At 41.8% G+C, this 23871-nt stretch overlaps 1 protein-coding gene across 1 annotated transcript; it reads right to left on the bottom strand.

The window, feature by feature from the left end:
* Nucleotides 1–11367: 11367 nt before the first annotated feature.
* On the bottom strand, nt 11368–18721 carry LOC117334730 (ileal sodium/bile acid cotransporter-like). The gene is made up of 4 exons (XM_033894525.1): nt 18614–18721; nt 18021–18441; nt 16715–16919; nt 11368–11870 (listed from the first exon to the last, which is right to left on the bottom strand). The coding sequence occupies exons 2-4, from the start codon at nt 18416–18418 to the stop codon at nt 11439–11441; spliced, it is 1035 nt and encodes a 344-aa protein (XP_033750416.1). The 5' UTR covers nt 18419–18441; nt 18614–18721; the 3' UTR covers nt 11368–11438.
* Between the last annotated feature and the right edge of the window lie 5150 nt (nt 18722–23871).

Here is a 23871-nt window from a genome sequence, read left to right as displayed (position 1 = left end):
TCTTCAAGTTTCGTTGAACAACATCATTTGTAATTACTATTCTAATGTTATAAATGTTTGCTTACTCTTTAGATTTCCGAACCTTGAACCAATTGATATTGATAATTCATATCAATCTATTTGGCCTACTTTATAGAAATGACATTGTGCAATCAATGAATTTATAATCGGCATATGTACATATACATAATAAACAAAATATACATTGCTTTGCCCAGCAATATATATAATATACATAATATAGGACCATTACTCCATGTTTTCCAGCATAACAAGTTTCATTCAGAATGAATGTTTATTTATTCGGCATAGCCGTATAATATTCTTTTGGCCCCGGATATGACGCGACAGGTGGAGTTACTGGTCAAGATGAACTTTGTAATTGGCCAAGGTAGCGGTAAATGCAAAATGCAGATATGCAGTTAAAAGCGAAACAATGTTAAGATTGAATGCAAGCTGAATAAGTGGATGTATCTTTTCAAATGAAACATTGATACAATTATATTCCTGATTCAAAGCAGTCTTGTTATCGCCAAAAATGATTCAAACTGATATAATTTTGTTGTCAGTGCTGAAACGCATTAGTTCGTTAATTTATTTCATCAACAGTTTTACATTATAACCACCAGCATTAAAACTATGCCGTTTATCTTTTTTAAATATATTTCTTGTTTTGGTTTGTTTTTTGTTTTGCTTTTTTTTATGAAAAGTGCTATTTTGAAAAGCTTTAGAAATAGACCTCAGACAGTCTACTCTATAAAATGGACATAGGTCATGCTTTATGGGTCAGTTCACTTCTAGCTTCTTAATATAAGAACTTGTTTTGAATCGGAAAGTAGCCTGGATTTCCCGATATTTTTTAGTCTTTACCGAAAGCGTGTAATGCCATTGATCTTTATAGGAATGCCTTTTATAATATCTATTGAGAAAATTTGTTTTTACGTTTTTTTCGTGTCTGTCCCTTTCACCTATGTGCCTACGCACAACCACCGGTGTTTACTAACATTGAGTGATGGTGTCTAGACACTCGGGCTACAGATATACACCATGACAGGCTGTGAGACTGCCAGATCGGCAACGGACGTAGAATGATTTTATCATGATGGAGAAAAACGAAAAACTCCATTCACTAGATCGCAGTAGGCTAATCGTAGTAAAACATGGCATGAATTAGCGTGAAGTACTACACCAGCTATGTAACAGAGAGGAGTAATATACTCGTTACTGTTTCCGCCCGATAGCGATATTGTGAATAACGAGATCCTATTGCCTGCCGTGTAAAAGGAGGCCAGCACTGAGTAGGGCGCTAGGTTACTGGGCCAGCTTAGTATTCTATGACCTTCTTTGCTATGTTTACATGCCATTGTAAAACAAAACTCATGTTTACGGCTTCTACTACGGACCTGGCAACATCACAAGCCTTATTGATCCAAAACATTTGGATTCTCACAAACATACAAGTCGTTTTCTGATCTGTCTAAAGTATGAAACGTTCCCCGAAGATACTCAATTCTGACCAGTCTTTGCTGTCATCGACGCTATCTTGATAGCACGGTGTGATATTTAACAGTCCAACATTTTCGCCAAATTTTCCAAATGACGCATTCCTTGGCAACAGTGTGGAGTTGGATACCGGCCAGCTTGTTTGTCCAATCAAACGCCTCCCAGGAACACACCCCTCAATCTCATATTGTAAACACGCCTAACCTAACAGTTATAACCTTGGCCCACTTGGCACTGGGCTGTGAACCCGCTCAATGCCTCGGTCACACATGTTTACCATTTTTTTCTGTCAAAAATTGTACTTTATTCTTATTTTTTTTTCAAAATCATTTGCGACAAGCAAGAAAGAGCAATTATCGCTATCAACTTCGTTAAAATGCTCATTGCTGAAATCGATTTGTTTCCGTTTTTGAAGTTACATAAGCAATCTTGACCTTACCAATGTTAAGACGCAGAAGGGAGAGGCTTGTAATACTTGACCTTACTGACGTAGATAGTGTACTAGGATGGGGTTGCAATCTTTGACCAAATAACGGCGTAGGTCTATGTATATGATACTTGACCACAGTGACGTGGGTAGTTACGTAAGAGAGCAACTCATGCAGTAGCGCAGGAACTATAGCCGTCTTCATGGAATTGTGGCCATATCCCTTCACGGGATGGTTGAGGTGTTAAGGGGTCATTGGAGATGTTTGGACAATGTATGGGTCTTGTGGAGGTGTTGCGACAGTTGAGGAGTTTAGGGGACACTGAAGGTGATTAATGGGTAGTGGAGGAATTGGGACAGTGAGGTATTGGGACAGTGGAGGTATTGGGACAGTGGAGGTATTGGGACAGTGGAGGTATTGGGACAGTGGAGGTATTAGGGACAGTGGAGGTGTTTGGACAGTTGAGGTATTGAGACAGTCGAGGTGTTGGGACAGTGGAGGTATTGGGATAGTGAGGTATTGGGACAGTGGAGGTATTGGGACAGTGGAGGTATTGGGACAGTGGAGGTATTGGGACAGTGGAGGTATTGGGACAGTGAGGTATTGGGACAGTGGAGGTATTGGGACAGTGGAGGTATTGGGACAGTGGAGGTATTAGAACAGTGGAGGTGTTGGGACAGTGAAGGTATTGGGACAGTGGAGGTATTAGAACAGTGGAGGTGTTGGAACAGTGGAGGTGTTGGGACAGTGGAGGTATTGGGACAGTGAGGTATTGGGACAGTGGAGGTGTTGGGACAGTGGAGGTATTGGGACAGTGAGGTATTGGGACAGTGGAGGTATTGGGACAGTGGAGGTATTGGGACAGTGGAGGTATTTGGACAGTGGAGGTGTTGGGACAGTGAGGTGTTGGGACAGTGAGGTGTTGGGACAGTGGAGGTGTTGGGACAGTGAGGTGTTGGGACAGTGGAGGTATTGGGACAGTGGAGGTATTGGGACAGTGGAGGTATTGGGACAGTGAGGTATTGGGACAGTGGAGGTATTGGGACAGTGGAGGTATTGGGACAGTGGAGGTATTAGAACAGTGGAGGTGTTGGGACAGTGAAGGTATTGGGACAGTGGAGGTATTAGAACAGTGGAGGTGTTGGAACAGTGGAGGTGTTGGGACAGTGGAGGTATTGGGACAGTGAGGTATTGGGACAGTGGAGGTGTTGGGACAGTGGAGGTATTGGGACAGTGAGGTATTGGGACAGTGGAGGTATTGGGACAGTGGAGGTATTGGGACAGTGGAGGTATTTGGACAGTGGAGGTGTTGGGACAGTGAGGTGTTGGGACAGTGAGGTGTTGGGACAGTGGAGGTGTTGGGACAGTGAGGTGTTGGGACAGTGGAGGTATTGGGACAGTGGAGGTATTGGGACAGTGGAGGTATTGGGACAGTGAGGTATTGGGACAGTGGAGGTATTGGGACAGTGGAGGTATTGGGACAGTGAAGGTATTGGGACAGTGGAGGTATTAGGACAGTGGAGGTGTTGGGATAGTGGAGGTATTGGGACAGTGGAGGTATTGGGACAGTGAGGCATTGGGACAGTGGAGGTATTGGGACAGTAGAGGTATTGGGAGGGTAGAGGTATTGGGACAGTGGAGGTGTTTGGACAGTTGAGGTGTTGGGACAGTGGAGGTGTTGGGACAGTGGATGTGATTGGACAGTGGAGGTATTGGGAGGGTAGAGGTATTGGGACAGTGGAGGTGTTTGGACAGTTGAGGTGTTGGGACAGTGGAGGTGTTGGGACAGTGGATGTGATTGGGACAGTGGAGGTATTGGGACAGTGAGGTATTGGGACAGTGGAGGTATTGGGACAGTGGATGCATTGGGACAGTGGAGGTGTTGGGACAGTTGAGGTGTTTAGGGGACAGTGGAGGTGTTTAGGGGACAGTGGAGGTGTTTAGGGGACAGTGGAGGTATTGGGACAGTGGAGGTATTGGGACAGTGGATGTGTTTAGGGGACAATGTAGGTGTTTAGGAGACAGTGGAGGTATTGGGACAGTGGAGGTATTGGGACAGTGGAGGTATTGGACAGTGGAGGTATTGGGACAGTGGAGGTGTTTGGACAGTGGAGGTATTGGGACAGTGAGGTATTGGGCCAGTGAGGTATTGGGACAGTGGAGGTATTGGGACAGTGGAGGTATTGGGACAGTGAGGTATTGGGACAGTGGAGGTGTTGGGACAGTGGAGGTGTTGGGACAGTGGAGGTATTGGGACAGTAGAGGTATTGGGACAGTGGAGGTGTTGGGACAGTGGAGGTATTGGGACAGTGGAGGTATTGGGACAGTGGAGGTGTTGGGACAGTGGAGGTGTTGGGACAGTGGAGGTGTTGGGACAGTAGAGGTATTGGGACAGTGGAGGTGTTGGGACAGTAGAGGTATTGGGACAGTGGAGGTATTGGGACAGTGGAGGTGTTGGGACAATGGAGGTGTATTGGGACAGTGAGGTATTGGGACAGTAGAGGTATTGGGACAGTGGAGGTGTTGGGATAGTGGAGGTATTGGGATAGTGGAGGTGTTGGGACAGTGGAGGTATTGGGACAGTAGAGGTATTGGGACAGTAGAGGTATTGGGACAGTGGAGGTGTTGGGACAGTGGAGGTGTTTGGACAGTGGAGGTATTGGGATAGTGGAGGTGTTGGGACAGTGGAGGTGTTTGGACAGTGAGGTATTGGGACAGTGGAGGTATTGGGACAGTGGAGGTATTAGGACAGTGGAGGTGTTGGGACAGTGGAGGTATTGGGACAGTGGAGGTATTGAGACAGTGGGGGTATTGGGACAGTGGAGGTATTGGGACAGTGGAGGTGTTGGGACAGTGGAGGTATTGGGACAGTAGAGGTATTGGGACAGTAGAGGTGTTGGGACAGTGGAGGTGTTGGGACAGTGGAGGTGTTGGGACAGTGGAGGTGTTTGGACAGTGGAGGTATTGGGATAGTGGAGGTGTTGGGACAGTGGAGGTGTTTGGACAGTGAGGTATTGGGACAGTGGAGGTATTGGGACAGTGGAGGTATTGGGACAGTGGAGGTATTGGGACAGTGGAGGTGTTTGGATAGTGAGGTATTGGGACAGTGGAAGTATTGGGACAGTGGAGGTGTTTGGATAGTGAGGTATTGAGACAGTGGAGGTATTGGGACAGTGGAGGTATTGAGACAGTGGGGGTATTGGGACAGTGGAGGTATTGGGACAGTGGAGGTGTTGGGACAGTGGAGGTATTGGGACAGTGGAGGTATTGGGACAGTGGAGGTATTGGGACAGTGGAGGTGTTGGGACAGTGGATGTGTTTGGACAGTGGAGGTATTGGGACAGTGGAGGTGTTTGGATAGTGAGGTATTGGGACAGTGGAAGTATTGGGACAGTGGAGGTGTTGGATAGTGAGGTATTGAGACAGTGGAGGTATTGGGACAGTGGAGGTATTGGGACAGTGGAGGTATTGGAACAGTGGATGTATAGGGACAGTGGAAGTATTGGGACGGTGGAGGTGTTTGGACAGTGCAGGTGTTGGGACAGTGGAGGTATTGGGACAGTGGATGCATTGGGACAGTGGAGGTGTTGGGACAGTTGAGGTGTTTAGGGACAGTGGAGGTGTTTAGGGGACAGTGGAGGTGTTTAGGGGACAGTGGAGGTATTGGGACAGTGGAGGTATTGGGACAGTGGAGGTATTGGGACAGTGGAAGTGTTTAGGGGACAGTGGAGGTATTGGGACAGTGGAGGTATTGGGACAGTGGAGGTATTGGGACAGTGGAGGTGTTGGGACAGTGGAGGTGTTTGGACAGTGGAGGTATTGGGACAGTGAGGTATTGGGACAGTGGAGGTATTGGGACAGTGAGGTGTTGGGATAGTTGAGGTATTGGGACAGTGGAGGTATTGGGACAGTGGATGCATTGGGGCAGTGGAGATGTTTAGGGGACAGTGGAGGTGTTTAGGGGACCGTGGAGGTATTGGGACAGTGAGGTATTGAGACAGTGGAGGTGTTGGGACAGTGCAGGTGTTGGGACAGTGGAGGTATTGGGACAATAGAGGTATTGGGACAGTGGAGGTATTGGGACAGTGGAGGTGTATGGACAGTGGAGGTATTAGGACAGTGAGGTGTTGGGACAGTGAGGTGTTGGGACAGTGAGGTGTTGGGACAGTGAGGTATTGGGACAGTGGAGGTGTATGGACAGTGGAGGTATTAGGACAGTGAGGTGTTGGGACAGTGAGGTATTAGGACAGTGGAGGTATTGGGACAGTGGAGGTATTGGGACAGTGGAGGTATTGGGACAGTGGAGGTGTCGGGACAGTGGAGGTGTTGGGACAGTGAGGTATTAGGACAGTGGAGGTATTGGGACAGTGGAGGTTTTGGGACAGTGGAGGTGTTGGGATAGTGGAGGTATTGGGACAGTGGCGGTGTTGGGACAGTGGAGGTATTGGGACAGTGGAGGTGTTGGGACAGTGGAGGTATTGGGACAGTGGAGGTTTTGGGACAGTGGAGGTGTTGGGATAGTGGAGGTATTGGGACAGTGGCGGTGTTGGGACAGTGGAGGTATTGGGACAATGGAGGTATTGGGACAGTGGAGGTGTTGGGACAGGGGAGGTATTGGACAGTGGAGGTATTGGGACAGTGGAGGTTTTGGGACAGTGGAGGTGTTGGGACAGTGGAGGTATTGGGACAGTGGCGGTGTTGGGACAGTGGAGGTATTGGGACAGTGGAGGTGTTGGGACAGTGGAGGTATTGGGACAGTGGAGGGTTTGGGACAGTGGAGGTGTTGGGATAGTGGAGGTATTGGGACAGTGGCGGTGTTGGGACAGTGGAGGTATTGGGACAATGGAGGTATTGGGACAGTGGAGGTGTTGGGACAGTGGAGGTATTGGGACAGTGGAGGTATTGGGACAGTGGAGGTGTTGGGACAGTGAGGTGTTGGGACAGTGGAGGTGTTGGGACAGTGGAGGTATTGGGACAGTGGAGGTATTGGACAGTGGAGGTATTGGGACAGTGAGGTATTGGGACAGTGGAGGTGTTGGGACAGTGGAGGTATTGGGACAGTGGAGGTATTGGGACAGTGGAGGTATTGGGACAGTGGAGGTATTGGGACAGTGGAGGTATTGGGACAGTGGAGGTATTGGGACAGTGGAGGGTATTGGGACAGTGAAGTGTTTAGGGGACAGTGGAGGTATTGGGACAGTGAGGTATTGGGACAGTGGAGTGGAGGTGTTGGGACAGTGGAGGTGTTTAGGGGACAGTGGAGGTGTTGGGACAGTGGAGGTATTGGGACAGTGAGGTATTGGGGACAGTGGAGGGTATTGGGACAGTGGAGGTATTGGGACAGTGGATCTATTGGGACACTGGAGGTGTTAAGGGGACAGTGGAGGTGTTTAGGGGACAGTGGAGGTATTGGGACAATGAGGTATTGGGACAGTGGAGGTATTGGGACAGTGGAAGTGTTTTAGGGGACCAGTGGAGTGTTTGGGACAGTGAGTGTATTGGACGACAGTGGATCTATGGGACATGGAGAGGTGTTTAGGACTTGGAGGTGTTTAGGGACCGTGGAGGGGTTTAGTGACAGAGGAGTGTTGGGACCCAGTTGAGGATGGAACAGTGGAGTGGAGTTGTGACATGGAGGTGTTTTTGTACAGTGGAAGGTTATTGGGAAAGTCGAGGTGTTTAGGGGACAGTGGAGGTGTTTAGTGGACAGTGGAGGTTTTTAGTGGACATTGGAGGTGTTTAGTGGACATTGGAGGTGTTACGTGGGCATTGAAGGTGTTTAGTGGACATTGGAGGTGTTTAGTGGACATTGGAGGTGTTCAGTGGACATTGGAGGTGTTCAGTGGACATTGGGGGTGTTTAGTGGACATTGGAGGTATTTAGTGGACATTGGAGGTGTTAAGTGGACATTGGGAGTGTTTAGTGGACATTGGAGGTGTTTAGTGGACATTGGGGGTATTTAGTGGACATTGGATGTATTTAGTGGACATTGGGAGTGTTTAGTGGACATTGGAGGTGTTTAGTGGACATTGGAGGTGTTTAGTGGACATTGGAGGTATCCAGTGGACATTGGGAGTGTTTAGTGGACATTGGAGGTGTTAAGTGGGCATTGGAGGTGTTTAGTGGGCATTGGAGGTGTTTAGTGGACATTGGAGGTGTTTAGTGGACATTGGAGGTATTTAGTGGACATTGGAGGTGTTTAGTGGACATTAGAGGTGTTTAGTGGACATTGGAGGTATTTAGTGGACATTGGGGGTGTTTAGTGGACATTGGAGGTGTTCAGTGGACATAGAGGTATTTAGTGGACATTGGAGGTATTTAGTGGACATTGGAGGTGTTTAATGGACATTGGAGGTATTTAGTGGACATTGGAGGTACATTTTGTATTTAGTGGACATTGGGAGTGTTTAGTGGACATTTGATGTGCTAAGGGGACACTGGATGTGTTTAGGGGATTTCCGGAATTTTTCTCCCGGCATTAATTACAGATGTTTTAGTCTAACAGTTACCAGCCACAACATTAACTTTCCTGTCTAGTATTTGTTTTGTTATCGCCTTTCAGTGTTTCCCGATCTGATGAGGTGTCAGGCAATTAAACAAATAAAACTGTAGACAAAACTGGAGGAAGACTAACGAACCCTGGCCAAAGTTAAATAGAGGTAAATTCCTTAGATTTGATTTGGTTTTGTATTCTTTAACGTCCTTTCATATCCTAGCATGTATAGTCATTTAAAGGTTGCCATCCAGTGTTTTTGTTTGACCCGTTTTACCGCCGAATATCGGCTGTTTCCACTATGCCAAAAAAATGTTGTATTTCCCCAAAATTTCAATGAAGTTTCCCAATTGATAAAGTTGAAAAAATAAAAAAAAATGTTTATTTTACCTACTTTCTGACATTTTGTAAATGATAACATCGCAATTTCCGAAGCCATAAAGTATTTTCCAAACCTAACTAATATGAACGCTATCACATGTAACACGATCCTGTAGGCCTAGAGGCGGGCAATCTTTGTTGTTTTAGATCTTGATCATTAAAACGCTTTGTAATAGATGTCTTTGATTTTAAGCGCTAAAAGGATGCAGACATCGTAAAACCAAATGGACTGAGACCACAATTAAGTACTTCCGGGTTCAGGTCCCACGAATGAAGTCCCCTCAAAAATGTATGTATTTCAGGAAAACCAATCAAATGCCTCTTTGAACTTGATTTCTGTTGATGAATTTAATGTGGATTTATAGCAGAGATGTCAATCTAGGTTTTGTGATGTAAAATAATAATATTGATCATTTATTATGTGCTCCAGGACCCTGTGTGATGAGTCCTGATTTGACCTCTACCCCTGACCCGGATGTATATAATCCACGTTGGTGACAAATTTTGACAGCTATCTCCAGAAAATGCTGAACATGCTGGGTTGAAACTTTTATATTTTGCTTCTCAGATGTTGGTCTTGGCCAGGTGAGATGGAAAGTTGCATATGAGATGTTGGGAATTTATTATGAATTTTAATGTTACAATGAAACATATAGCGAAGCTAATTGTGGTCTCGGTCCAAATACTACACAAAGACCGACTGAAAAATAAGGTCTTGTTAGAATTAGTGATACATTAATTAGGATACTGATAGTAATTATCAAAATCATATATTGATATGTAAATTCTACTCAAAGATATGTGTACATACAACCGCCCGGTGCGGGGCTTGCTACACTATCGGCTGTAGCCTGTGTAGGAGGGATTTCTATACCCTGTCGGAGTGCAGTGCATGCAGGGTATGAATACTCGTTCTAACCGGGATTTGCCACGTGCACCTGAACAAGGAGCTTTCGTTGACTGATTTAGAGGAACTTGTTGGTCTTTTCAAAGGATTAAAACAACGAATTCAAAACTTTACTAGCAACAAGTCATATCTCACCATGATGGCATATTACATTTTTGTATGGGCACATTATGATTTTAGACCACTTATAATGTGTTCTATTTGTAGCAAGTGATGTTTACTTTAATAATGCTGAAAACATGGTGAACTATATATAATAAATTTATTTGACAAAATTAGTACTGTTTTTTTTTGTTTTTGCAATTTGGTATTTTCCCAAATTTCTCAAAATGTCGATGAATTTTCCGAACTCAAAAGCCACAGGAGGCTGTTTTGGGCTGTGTGCGTGTGGTGAGTGTGTTTGTCTCCTGGTGATAGGTGAAACTAATGCCAACTTTATAGTGCTATCTCACTGAAATATACTGACACCTAGCAGGATACCACATCCGGTCACGTTATACTAATAACGGACAGTACCAGTCGTCCAGCTCCCTCCTACGGTCGTGTAATGAGGACAACGAGTGCAATTCTGCTATACTATAAAAGGGTTAGCATACTGGATGATCCTAGATAGGGTTACCATACTATAAAATGGACCAGAGTACTTGATTTAAAGCAGAAGAAGGAAGCAAAAATAAAATCTTTGAACTCGTTGCTGTAATTTTTGTACGTTGTAAAGAAATTTCTGCACGATGTGAGATGATCTGTGGATGTGATGTATTTTTGTACGCTATGATGTAATGATGTAATCGTTGTACGCTATGATGTAATGATGTAATCGTTGTTCGCGATGATGTAATGATGTAATCGTTGTACGCTATGATGTAATGATGTAATCGTTGTACGCTATGATGTAATGATGTAATCGTTGTACGCTATGATGTAATGATGTAATCGTTGTACGCTATGATGTAATGATGTAATCGTTGTACGCTATGATGTAATGATGTAATCGTTGTACGCTATGATGTTATGATGTTATCTTTGTTCGCTATGATGTAATGATGTAATCGTTGTACGCTATGATGTAATCGTTGTACGCTATGGTGTAATGATGTAATCGTTGTACGCTATGATGTAATGATGTAATCGTTGTACGCTATGATGTAATGATGTCATCGTTGTACGCTATGATGTAATCGTTGTACGCTATGATGTAATGATGTAATCGTTGTACGCTATGATGTAATGATGTAATCGTTGTACGCTATGATGTAATGATGTAATCGTTGTACGCTATTATCTAATCTGTTAATGTGTGTGTGTGTGTGTTTTTTTATCTTAACGTGACAAAACATGATATAATGAAGGAAGGCCTGATGTACTCCTTAGTCATGCTGAAGGAGACGTATTTCCGGTGCTAGCGGATGTGTGATCATTGATGAGGACTTATGGGTAAAACGTCGTGTGTATTCACTACAGTCATTTCCACTGACAAAAATGGCTATGTAGGGCGCCATTGATAAACGCGAGCATTCAAGGTAAATTTGATATGAGACTTGTCATTCTTTGGCTTACCACAATGGTCAGGTAAATATTCATAGTAACATTGGATAATATAAAGGTGCTGAAAAAAAGACATAACGAATACATCACTTACAGATATAAACAATTGATTAAACGCCACGTGGAAGGTTTTTATTGTTTGAAATATTTAAATAAAGAATAATCTTATGTGTAAACAAATTCAAACTTTCTGTCCGTTCACCTCCATTTCAGACTTTGCAACTGCATCAAATCCATGTTTATCATTCCTATTTTTCATGTAAACAAATATTTTGTATAGAAAGAGAAAAATAATGCTACACACAATACACGTAACACCGTACATTAACGGGAACAACGAGATCAGTCCAAACATACTTCTATCGAATGTCAAAGTTAACAATGTCATACACAATGGGAAGTTCTGTATGCCGGTTTCCAAGGAGACGGTGATACGTCTGGATTTATCCATCCGAAAGATGGTGGCAACCATGTATCCGAACAGAAAACCCACTGTAGGCAGGAGTAGGGCTCCGAGGTAAATGTTCCAGGATGTCCGGTACATAAACGGGTACATGACGCTCATCAAGGTCAAGGTCAAAACCTCAGCAATGGCGCCCGCAATACTTCCGCACTGTAATGAGAAACAACAGATGACCTCGGTGTGGTATTTATAGTCGTATTAAATGTTCGACAAGCACACTTGTTTGTTGTCGAAAAACGTCTTAAGATATCATTCAAAATAGATCTACTAATATCTGCCTTTAAGGGTATAGATATGGAAGTGATTTCACTTTGGCAACACTTAATTTCTTGTTACCAATTTCAGATCGGATGCCTGAATGTGAAAGAGTGCATCTTAGATGACTTTACTGAATACGATGAAACAGCTGTTGGAGAAACACAAAACGTACAGCCAGTTCGAAAAAAAATTCTTTAGAAAGAAAATTAACAGGTTTTTAAAATCTTATTTTAATTTGTAGTGATTTTGGAAACAGGGACGAATCTGTAGATTTGGCAAATATAATTATAGCACCGATACATCTGACTAAAGGTCAAACTGTAGTGATGTCTATAACGGTCAATTAATTATGTGATATTATTCATGTTAAATAAATAATTCTACCATGTTTGCTATGCAACGCCAGTTTTGATTGGTTTAAAACCATGTATTATTTTCCAATAACCCACGCTCGTGCCAATAATACACACTCGTGCCAATAATACACGGTCGTGAGTCAAGGCTGTTACAATTTTATATATCTAATATTCACCCGTCTCATATAAGGTTGCTATAGCCGAGTGGGCTAATGGGTTAGTCTTTTAATATATTTTTATCACGCCGCGAGTTCGAATCCTAAAGAGGCCTCCTTTTTTCTTCTTTTTTTTTTATCCTTTTTTTTTCTTTTCAAAATCAATGCCATATGATAGATGCTCTTGATCGTAGTAATATATTGCCTGTATATTTCATCAGCAAATAATGCAATACTCAAGAAATAAATTACAAGGTTTTCTCGGGGTTTCTTTGCTGTTTTTCTATTAGAAAGAGGTCGATCTAAGAACTAAACAGTACATGGTAGAATAGAAATAATCAACTTTGAATCGTGTATTGTTGCAGGATATACAACTCGGACTCGGATATTTTGCAATTTTAATTAATAACTCAGGCCTGCGGCCTTCGTTATTAATTTAATTGCAAAATATCCTCGTCCTCGTTGTATATCCTGCAACAATACACGAATCATCGTTAATTATTTCTTAAATAGATAACGTAGTTATATACTTTCTCATCTGCTTATCCAGATGTTACTTTTATGGAAGTGACGTGATTAATAATTGCAAAATATGGTGCAATCCCCAAATATAAAACTAGAAAATGAGATCATGTATCGTTGCAATAGCATGGCGCAATACCTACAAAACGATACATAAGAAAAATAATCCATCTTACTAAGAGGAGATCCTATCTTATAAATGTAGTCTTCGTGTCATACCGGTGTATATGATATAAATGTATTCTCGTGTCATACCTGTGTATATGGTATAAATGTAGTCCTCGTGTCATACCGGTGTATATGATATAAATGTGTCTTCGTGTCATACCGGTGTATACGGTATAAATGTGTCCTCGTGTCATACCGGTGTATACGGTATAAATGTGTCCTCGTGTCATACCGGTGTATACGGTATAAATGTGTCCTCGTGTCATACCGGTGTATATGATATCAATGTGTCCTCGTGTCATACCTATGTAAATGATATAAATGTGTCCTCGTGTCATACCGGTGTATATGATATAAATGTGTCCTCGTGTCATACCGGTGTATATGATATAAATGTGTCCTCGTGTCATACCTATGTAAATGATATAAATGTGTCCTCGTGTTTTATCGGTGTATATGATATAAATGTGTCATCGTGCCATACCGGTGTATATGATATAAATGTGTCCTCATGTCATACCGGTGTATATGACATAAATGTGTCCTCGTGTCATACCGGTGTATATGATATAAATGTGTCCTCGTGTCATACCGGTGTATATGATATCAATGAGTCCTCGTGTCATACCGGTGTATATGATATAAATGTGTCCTCGTGTTATACCGGTGTATATGATATAAATGTGTCCTCGTGTCATACCGGTGTAAATGATATAAATGTGTCCTCGTGTTATACCGGTGTATATGGTATAAATGTGTCCTCGTGTCATACCGGTGTAAATGATATAAATGTGTCCTCGTGTTATATCGGTGTATATGATATAAATGAGTCCTCGTGTTATACCGGTGTATATGATATCAATGTGTCCTCGTGTCATACCGGTGTATATGATATAAATGTGTCCTTGTGTCATACCGGTGTATATGATATAAATGAGTCCTCGTGTCATACCGGTGTATATGATATAAATGTGTCCTCGTGTCATACCGGTGTATATGATATAAATGTATCCTCGTGTTATACCAGTGTATATGATATAAATGAGTCCTCGTGTAATACCGGTGTATATGATATCAATGTGTCCTTGTGTAATACCGGTGTATATGATATCAATGTGTCCTTGTGTAATACCGGTGTATATGATATCAATGTGTCCTTGTGTAATACCGGTGTATATGATATAAATGTATCCTTGTGTAATACCGGTATACACGAAGACGATTGCAATATGTAAATTGGCAGCACATTACATATCATCGCTGTAATAGCCATTATATTTTGCTGACGAATACAGCCTGTCTGTCGAGTGGGCGTGAATCTTGTCTGAAGAAAATCTGTTTAATGTACCAAATTGAACGAAATGTACCTAAATCCTGAGTGTGGTTACTTATGATGTCTGGTTTGGAGAGAGTTAGCGTAGTGATACCATTATTTTTCATCTACTAATCAAATAACGTCAGTGTTACATCTGGAATGAATTGGAATTCTTTCTTATTGATTCTGGAGGTTAAACATCAACTCTAAGTGTCTGTAAAGAATGTTGCCCAGCTGAATTAGAATACTATAGTATCTCCCCCGGCCCTAGTTTGAGACTTAAGACTGTCTAGAATAAAATCAGAGAGACAACAAATATAAATCTCCATATTATTGATAATTACAATAGCACAGAGATAGTCTCATTGGAGGTTGATACCAACCAAACAAGTGTAACACATTTTATTTGGTTTGATATTCCCTTTATTTATTATTTTTTGTTCAGTTTTTTTTTGTCCTAAAGTTTTCATTATGATTTTTGATTTACGTTGATCACCATTATTAGATAATGTCGAACAGTAGGACAACAAAAATCACGAAGATCCAATAAATACCTCGAGCTATACAACACGTTTGTAAATGAAGCATTCAATGTATTTCCATCCGGGTCAATAACAGTGATAAGTATCAGCTGATGCTTGACAGTTGTTGTAAAATAAACATTTTGTTTTTTGTTTTTATTTTTATTTTTCTATTTCTAATTCTATTTATTTATTAATTGTTTTTTGTTTATTTGTGTTTTTCAGATTATTAAATGAACCTTACAAACCGGAAAGTGCTTGCAACAGGGGTGATCAAATAATTCATCAATATTTCGTTGAAACACCAAGGAGATGATGAAATCACGCCTAGACGAGGTAACAATAATCACGCGAGAACACGCGTGACCGGGTCACGTGGATATCTGTGCCAGGAGAACACGCACCGTAGTATTACACTTGGCAACGGCAACGGGGCATTCTTGGCCGTGAGAGCACTAATTTGTAATTGAAGGTAGAAATCTCACCTCGACTTACAGGCTAATATATTACTTGACGCTTCCATGTGTTGTACTTTATCATCAAAAATAGATTTGTGGAATGATTGACCTACTACAGCTCACCGAGATGTGTGCCATTCGTCATAACATTAGTTATATACGAGATGGTTACATTCTCTCGAAAGTTCTCACATAGGTAAAGTACCATTCTTAGTTTCAGCATTCCTCTTTGAAGAGCTTGTCAAGTATTGCAATATTGATCAGACACATTCCACATTCTTCTCAAATTCTCTCGTATATTTCCCCTTTAGAAAAATCATGAAAGAAGTGTAAAAGATAATAATGATACCCAACCTTTGTTAAATACCACAGGTAATTCCTGATAATGTGTTATCCACTCAGTACTAAACAAGCCGTTAATAGGATTTGGTTACTGTGAACTGACATGTGGTTGAGTTGCTTGGTCAAATCATGTACCTATCGTAAGAAAAGTTTAAGTAATCCATATTGTATCGATTTACATAAACAGCCAAAGGCAATGCCGACATGTAGGCAGATGAATGTCTTCTGCTTATCATTGACATCAAGGACAAATAAGACAAGAGGCCCAGCAAACCTTACAAACCCCGGTCACCCGAGTTCCGAAATGAAATACATACTGATAGTTGATGCTTTTGTTTTTAAATTAAAATTAGCATATTTCGTTATTGTGACCTTGAAGGTAGGTCAAGGTCATTCGTCTGAATGAAAACTTTCCAGTTTGTTATCCAAACATACCGTTGCCATGGCTCTCTTGGATATTGTGAAGTCGTTTTCATCCCAGCATACGTCTGGCTCAATATCATGGCTATGTGCCTCTTTGATATTGAGAAGAAATCATTTAAAAATCTTAACATATCCCCCTGTTACCTTAAAAGTAGGTCAAGGTCATTCATTAGTTCACCTTGGTAGCCCTTCATCCCAGCATGAAACTGGCCAAATATGGCTATGGGCTTCCCCGACAAAAAGGCGATCGTTAAAGTTAATATCAGACTCCGTCTTGGATTACCTAAAATGTCACGCTCTAAAAATGAAAGGCAGGCTGGTGAACACGACTGCACGATGGACATTGACGATGAGGTATAATCGACATCAGTATAATCAGTCCGATTTTTGTAGATTTCAGAAGATGCCTAAACTATGGCGTATGTGGCTCCATTCCAATGGTAGCTACAGTATTAGTTGATTAGAATAGCACATACCTTGACTACGATGTCGGCCAGCTTCGGCCACTTCCAGCGGATAAACATGCCGACGGCGGCCGGAGTGATGGTCATCACAAATGAGATAGCGATGTTGACGTAGGGGATGACCAGAGCCTGGTCAGTCCAGCTCCGACTGTAGATGAACAGGTTCAATGGCATCATCCCCATAGCCATGACCGTCGACGTCGCTGTCATCGCTACACTGGTAAATATATCTAAAAGTTATAGCTAAAATCGTAAAAAAACGAAAACCTAACAACTGATTAAGATCATGCGACCAAGATAATATTATAATACTTCATATTAATGACACAATATCGTTTTTTGAAACAACCAAACATTCAGATTTGCAGGGTGAGCCTTCCAACTCTATAAGAAAAAGACTACATGTAGGTGATCCGGAGGGTATGTCATCGACGACACCCGCCATACAGATCGTAGGTCACGACGACACCCGCCATACAAATCTAGGTCACGACGACATTCGCAATACAAATATAGGTCACGACGACACCCGCCATACCAATCTAGGTCACGACGACTCCCGCCATACAAATCTAGGTCATGACGGTACCCGCCATACCAATCTAGGTCACGACAACACCCGCCATGCAAATCTAGGTCACGACGACACCCGCCATACAAATCTAGGTCACGACGACACCCGCCATACAAATCTAGGTCACGATGACAACCGCCATAAAATTCTAGGTCACGACGACATCCGCCATATAAATCTAGGTCACGACGACACCCGCCATACCAATCTAGGTCACGACGACACCCGCCATACAAATCTAGGTCACGACAACACCCGCCTTACAAATCTAGGTCAAATTTAAGTTAATCACATTCTCAAAATGAGGAATAAGGGGAACAATTAAACAACTATGCATGCCTATAAGCATTGAAAAAGTTTGACTGTTTATCGCACAAGAAAATGGAATATATACAAATAAGATCATTTGGTCGTCCATAAAACTGTACTTTGGACTCCATCAATCTGTATCTTTCGAAAATATGTTGTTATATTTACAATGAATTACAACATTTTACAGATAGTTACGTCTTCCACAAGGCACCAGGCCTTACAACAATCAGAAACTCGCGTCACGTTCAGCTTGGTGGAGTACTTGAATCCTGTTCTTAAACTGTCCAGCTTGTTTACGTTACGTAATCTGATGGTGATATTTACGTCATGTATCTGTTATTGTAACGTACATGTACATAACGTCCAATTACGGTAAGATGTTAACATTATTCTATACTATATATAAACAATATAAATGATGTATAACATCACCTGAGAGGGACGTCCCCGTCCATCCAATAAGAGAAAACATTTGACGTTGAGCCGCCAGGACACGAAGCCATCACCAGCATCCCGAGTGCCGGGTATGTAGACATCTGTAACGCATGCGCAAGTCCAAATGTGACAGCCGGGAGTACAATAAACTGTGAAAACATGCCGATGGCGATTCCGACCGGTTTCCTGATGTGTTGGAGGAGAGGTTTAATCTCTATGGTACTACCCATACCCGCCATGATGATGATCAGTGTGCTTTTGATGACGACATCCGAAGCTGTCTTTAAAGCGGACGGTGAAGATGGCGGAACTGTTGTTAAGTTGGCGGAGGAGTTAGGAAACATGGTTGTCATCTCGTTATGGCTGAAGAGGAAGGCTTGCTCGGGAGTCGTCATATCTCCGATGTGTAAGTACACGGCTGTAGCAATGAATTTGATGGTATATGATACAATCTCCATTTGTTCAATATTTATAATAATATGTATTTGAATTCAATAGATAACGGCATACACATTCAATCTTAATGTAATACATGAAAAATGTTAAAAAGTGACGTCATATATGCATATTATGATTAAAATAAATCAAACCTTAATAACCACGACGAGTCTTTGTTGTATATCACAGCATGAACTGAGACAAAGGGTTATTTTTGGAGAGCACTCCACCATATCGCTCTCAGAAGTGTCCGATAAGGAATATTGGATAAGTATTGAGATAACACTAAATCTGTCTACTGTACATAGTGGATAAGACTGGGAACACTCACACGTGACAAGGACCGCCAAAGTACATGGATTTACAAGAATGGTGCATATCCACTGTACTATCAATGTTAGGCCATATTCAAGCATCATTTAGCATGGTCACGTGACAAGCAAAAATAATTTTCAGCACAGTTAGCATTATATTCCAGGTACCATATATGTATGTATTTGTTTGGTGTTATCCGAAAGGAACGCAAAACATGGTATTTGTCCATAAAACATAAAATGGTTTGGGGATAATGTCTCCGATGAAGTATTGTATTGGTAATACGGAAATGCAACTCGATTTATCTTTATTCAATTATAATAAATTGGAAAAAATACGAGCGCAAAAATGAAAAATGCATTCGTAAAGCACGAGTGTTTAAATCATTGAGGACACATGACATATAAAATGACACATTCTTCAGAAAAGAACCAGGGTGATGACAGCGGAACAACCAGAACATCAGAACGAACAAAGAACACCTCAAACTTATGAGTAACGCATGTGTCGATTGAAGAAGTCGCGAGTCTATACTTCGTATAATTTACTGACTACAAGATTACAGTTATGAAACATGACACTTTGCCTTGGAGATATTGGATTAAACGGACAAAAAGGGTTCCCATGGTAATTAAGCAAGCCTATATACAAGCAGTAAGTGAAATAGATTTCGCAGACGGCTTTTATTAATGCTTTATTTGTAGATTCATTTCGAATTGTTTTTGATGATGATGATTTTAAAGGATTTAATCAATACCATGCATGATCATTAATATTCAACATATGACAAACTCTTTATTTTCACAAAGGTGTCACATGATCATATTATGACGTCGAGTTGGCGCCATATCGATCTACGTTACATCAACGTTTTGCACATGGCCTCAGAAAATAAATGCTTTAGCTTTGCTTCAATCATTCAAATGATTGTGATTTACATGAAGCTCTTTTAGTGAAAAAAAAACCGACCAAAAATTTCTTTAGAATAATTGATTTAACTAGACACGAAAAGGAATCTTATCTAGTACTGCAGTGATGATATAATCTTAAGAAAACTTCTGATGAAAATATATAATTGTAATATTGCAAAATTCAAAATATGCTAGGTGTCTGAAGTATCTATCTAGCAAATCGTTAATTTTTTTAGACCTTTCTATTAAAGCATTCTCCACATATCATCACAAAATGTCTACATGCTTTTCCGAACGTACATGAACTTTGGAGCAGGATTCGTCCCAAAAAGGTACAAAGTTAAGAGATATCTAATATGACCAAGGAATGTGTCCCATCTATTAACCCTGAAGAGGATCCTATCGTAGCTTGGTACATTGACGTAATGGTCCTCCCATAGAGGTGCTGCTTCCGCACAGGGTCAGAAACGTTGATGAGTTTCGACGTCACTACTGAAATTTGATGATCGTTCATGAACACACGTCACGGATTCGAAAATGAGAAAACGAGAGCCGAAGCTTCTTATCAAGACAACTGGTGATATCTTATGTCTAAACAAACGTACTCCTCATTTGTACTTTACAAATCAGCCTTGGATACTTGCTTATTGACATTCCAATATTGAGAGGGACGTGCGCACAGCCATGGCTGGTTTAGGGAGACGTAAACATCATGTTGGTACTATAGCACATCCTATAAGAGACATGTTACCCTGTGACCTTCTGTACACCGTTAATCACATGGTTATAGTTTCATTGACGATAAATTCTATCAAAGTTAATTTTAATGGTACCAATATACCAATTAGTCATACTTAGAACGGTAATTTGACCCCATATTAAAACTCCTCCTCCTCCTCCTCAAGATCTGCGTCGCAGGGGTGGTATGGAGGGGTAAGGGGGCGGGGGTGGATTGATAAGAATTGTACCTGCTGCCGCAGCCCCAATTGCATGATCGGAAGAGGCGACTGAGGTAGTATCTGTCTTCCTAATGTCTCCCTTGACACTGCCTCACTTCTAGCCTTTAGTTGAGCGTTCGACCTTGCGAGGAAAGCTCAATCAACTGTATATGACATTTAAGAAAGAATGACATGTTCAAATCAATCATTCAAACACCTTCTTTGACAATAATCTCCGATAACTGATACGCTGTACGTACAAACATCGACTTCATATTGCCTTCCTTGGAATGCTTGCAATATCACTCGTGATGGACTACTATGTATTGTGATGTTCCTCTTTCTTTCTTTCTAATGAGCACTTGATGACAATTTTACTGTTTTTGATGACATGAAAAGTTGAGACAACCACAAAACTGTTCCTTGTTTCCTAATCACCTAATTTGGCACGAGGAGCGTTGCGGTAAGGGAAGGGTTCTTACCACAGGAACTTTAACATACCAGTGCACTGTGATCTGATATCTTTAACACTAACATTTGCACCCATCTTGTGGTTATTAAAAAAAAAATCTAAAATGGCAGTGGAAAGCAAATTGCTGTATTTGTTTTGGTTCAGCTGGTTCAAAGAGTTTGACCTGTCAAACTATCAGACATTGTGAGTTGCTATGTTATTTTTGTAGTCGGAACTCGGTAGAATTATGAGGTTAACTTCAAACATGATCTGTACATGGCCAGCGATTACAATCGGGGGAGGGGAGGGGGTCATCACCTTAACGTACTAGGCAATATATCACAATGTACTATACATCAGGGAATGACATGCGCAGATCTATGCACTGAGTGCGTCGTTATCCTGTCGGAATGTTCCGGTTCGTGTTTATGAAAACAACCTATTTTGATATACTCAAGTGCAAATGACTCAATATTCTCGCCCATTTTCATCAACAAGAAATAGTTCAATTGTGATGAACCATGCTGACGATTCAATAACGATGATTGATATTTGAATGTTTATCATAATAAATGTTTGGATATGATCAATATTACGAAACAAAACAATATCTATCCACGATTTGGTTCCATTCACAATATTCTCAATAAAAGAACATTTTATGAGGAAAATATATAACACTCCAACCCGGAAATACACTGGATGACACTCCATCCCGGAAATACACAGGGTGACACTCCATCCCGGAAATACACAGGATGACACTCCATCCCGGAAATACACAGGATGACACTCCATCCCGGAAATACACTGGACGACACTTCATCCCGGAAATACACAGGATGACACTCCATCCCGGAAATACACAGGGTGACACTCCATCCCGGAAATACACTGGATGACACTCCATCCCGGAAATACACAGGGTGACACTCCATCCCGGAAATACACTGGATGACACTCCATCCCAGAAATACACTGGATGACACTCCATCCCGGAAATACACTGGGTGACACTTCATCCCAGAAATACACTGGATGACACTCCATCCCAGAAATACACTGGATGACACTCCATCCCGGAAATACACTGGGTGACACTCCATCCCGGAAATACACTGGATGACACTCCATCCCGGAAATACACTGGATGACACTTCATCCTTGAAATACACAGGATGACACTCCATCCCGGAAATACACTGGATGACACTCCATCCCGGAAATACACTGGATGACACTCCATCCCGGAAATACACTGGATGACACTCCATCCCAGAAATACACTGGATGACACTCCATCCCGGAAATACACTGGGTGACACTTCATCCCAGAAATACACTGGATGACACTCCATCCCAGAAATACACTGGATGACACTCCATCCCGGAAATACACTGGATGACACTCCATCCCAGAAATACACTGGATGACACTTCATCCCAGAAATACACTGGATGACACTCCATCCCAGAAATACACTGGATGACACTCCATCCCGGAAATACACTGGATGACACTCCATCCCGGAAATATACTGGGTGACACTTCGTCCCGGAAATACACAGGATGACACTCCATCCCGGAAATACATTGGATGACACTCCATCCCGGAAATATACTGGATGACACTCCATCCCAGAAATACACTGGATGACACTTCATCCCAGAAATACACAGGGTGACACTCCATCCCAGAAATACACTGGGTGACACTCCATCCCTGAAATACACTGGATGACACTTCATCCCAGAAATACACAGGGTGACACTCCATCCCAGAAATACACTGGGTGACACTCCATTCTGGAAATACACAGGATGACACTCCATCCCGGAAATACACAGGGTGACACTTCATCCCAGAAATACACAGGGTGACACTCCATCCCAGAAATACACTGGGTGACACTCCATCCCGGAAATACACAGGGTGACACTCCATCCCGGAAATACACAGGGTGACACTTCATCCCGGAAATACACTGAATGACACTCCATTCTGGGAATAAACTGGATGCGTTTCTATTCTTTATTTAATTGGCTTTGGATTGAAATCAGTTTACGTTTTATAACGCGGCAAAGAAAAAAATACTTATGTGAGATTGTTTAATTAGTAAAAGTTTTGCATTGATTGCTACTAGCCCTAAATATGAAGTTGTATGGGCCTTGAGGCGAAGCTTTCAAGGTCAATCACTGAAGGAAGCTGTGTGAATGATGCAAAATGACGGAAGTTTATAATTTGTACCTGTGGAGCCAAAACCTTGCGAAAATAGTGTTCCGGAATTGTAGGTATTTTTACAGCATATAGAGTACCTGCCAAGTTTGTTCTTTACAGGCCTGCCAGGAAAGTATGCTGCTTTCAAATTATCATTAAAACTATGTGTTAATTACTGTAGACACCGGAAATCGGATCATGATCGACAGTGTAATTCCTAGCGCTGTTTGAAGACGTCCATATGAATTACCAGGGTATTGTTATTGTTTAACAAGGCACAATCCAGAAAATACAGATATTCAGAGCAGGCTCTGTAAAAAAATTACGAAACAATTACCAGCATGTATCTATAGAAGAAAAAACCCCAATGATTAATGTTCAATGAATACGTCAGTCATCTGGTCCTGAAATAGCCAGTTATCTTTTTGAGAATGTTACATAACTTAGATTTGACCTAGATTTGTATGGCGGGTGTCGTCGTGACCTAGATTTGTATGGCGGGTGTCGTCGATTTTACCTAGATTTGTATGGCGGGTGTCGTCGATCAAACAGAAAACGTTTACTCTTCCTTCAGAA

This window comes from Pecten maximus, chromosome 9, assembly GCF_902652985.1.
Source record: "Pecten maximus chromosome 9, xPecMax1.1, whole genome shotgun sequence".
Taxonomy (NCBI): Eukaryota; Metazoa; Mollusca; class Bivalvia; order Pectinida; family Pectinidae; genus Pecten; species Pecten maximus.
Note: the sequence above shows the minus strand (reverse complement) of the source record. Positions and strands in the feature narration are given on the sequence as shown.

Coding starts and splice junctions, on each gene's coding strand:
- LOC117334730 (XM_033894525.1), bottom strand. CDS start 18,418: ATGACGACTCCCGAGCAAGCCTTCCTCTTCAGCCATAACGAGATGACA. Junction 16,920..18,020: donor GACGGGGACGTCCCTCTCAG/GTGATGTTATAC, acceptor TATATTTACCAG/TGTAGCGATGACAGCGACGT. Junction 11,871..16,714: donor TGGCCGACATCGTAGTCAAG/GTATGTGCTATT, acceptor TTCTCATTACAG/TGCGGAAGTATTGCGGGCGC.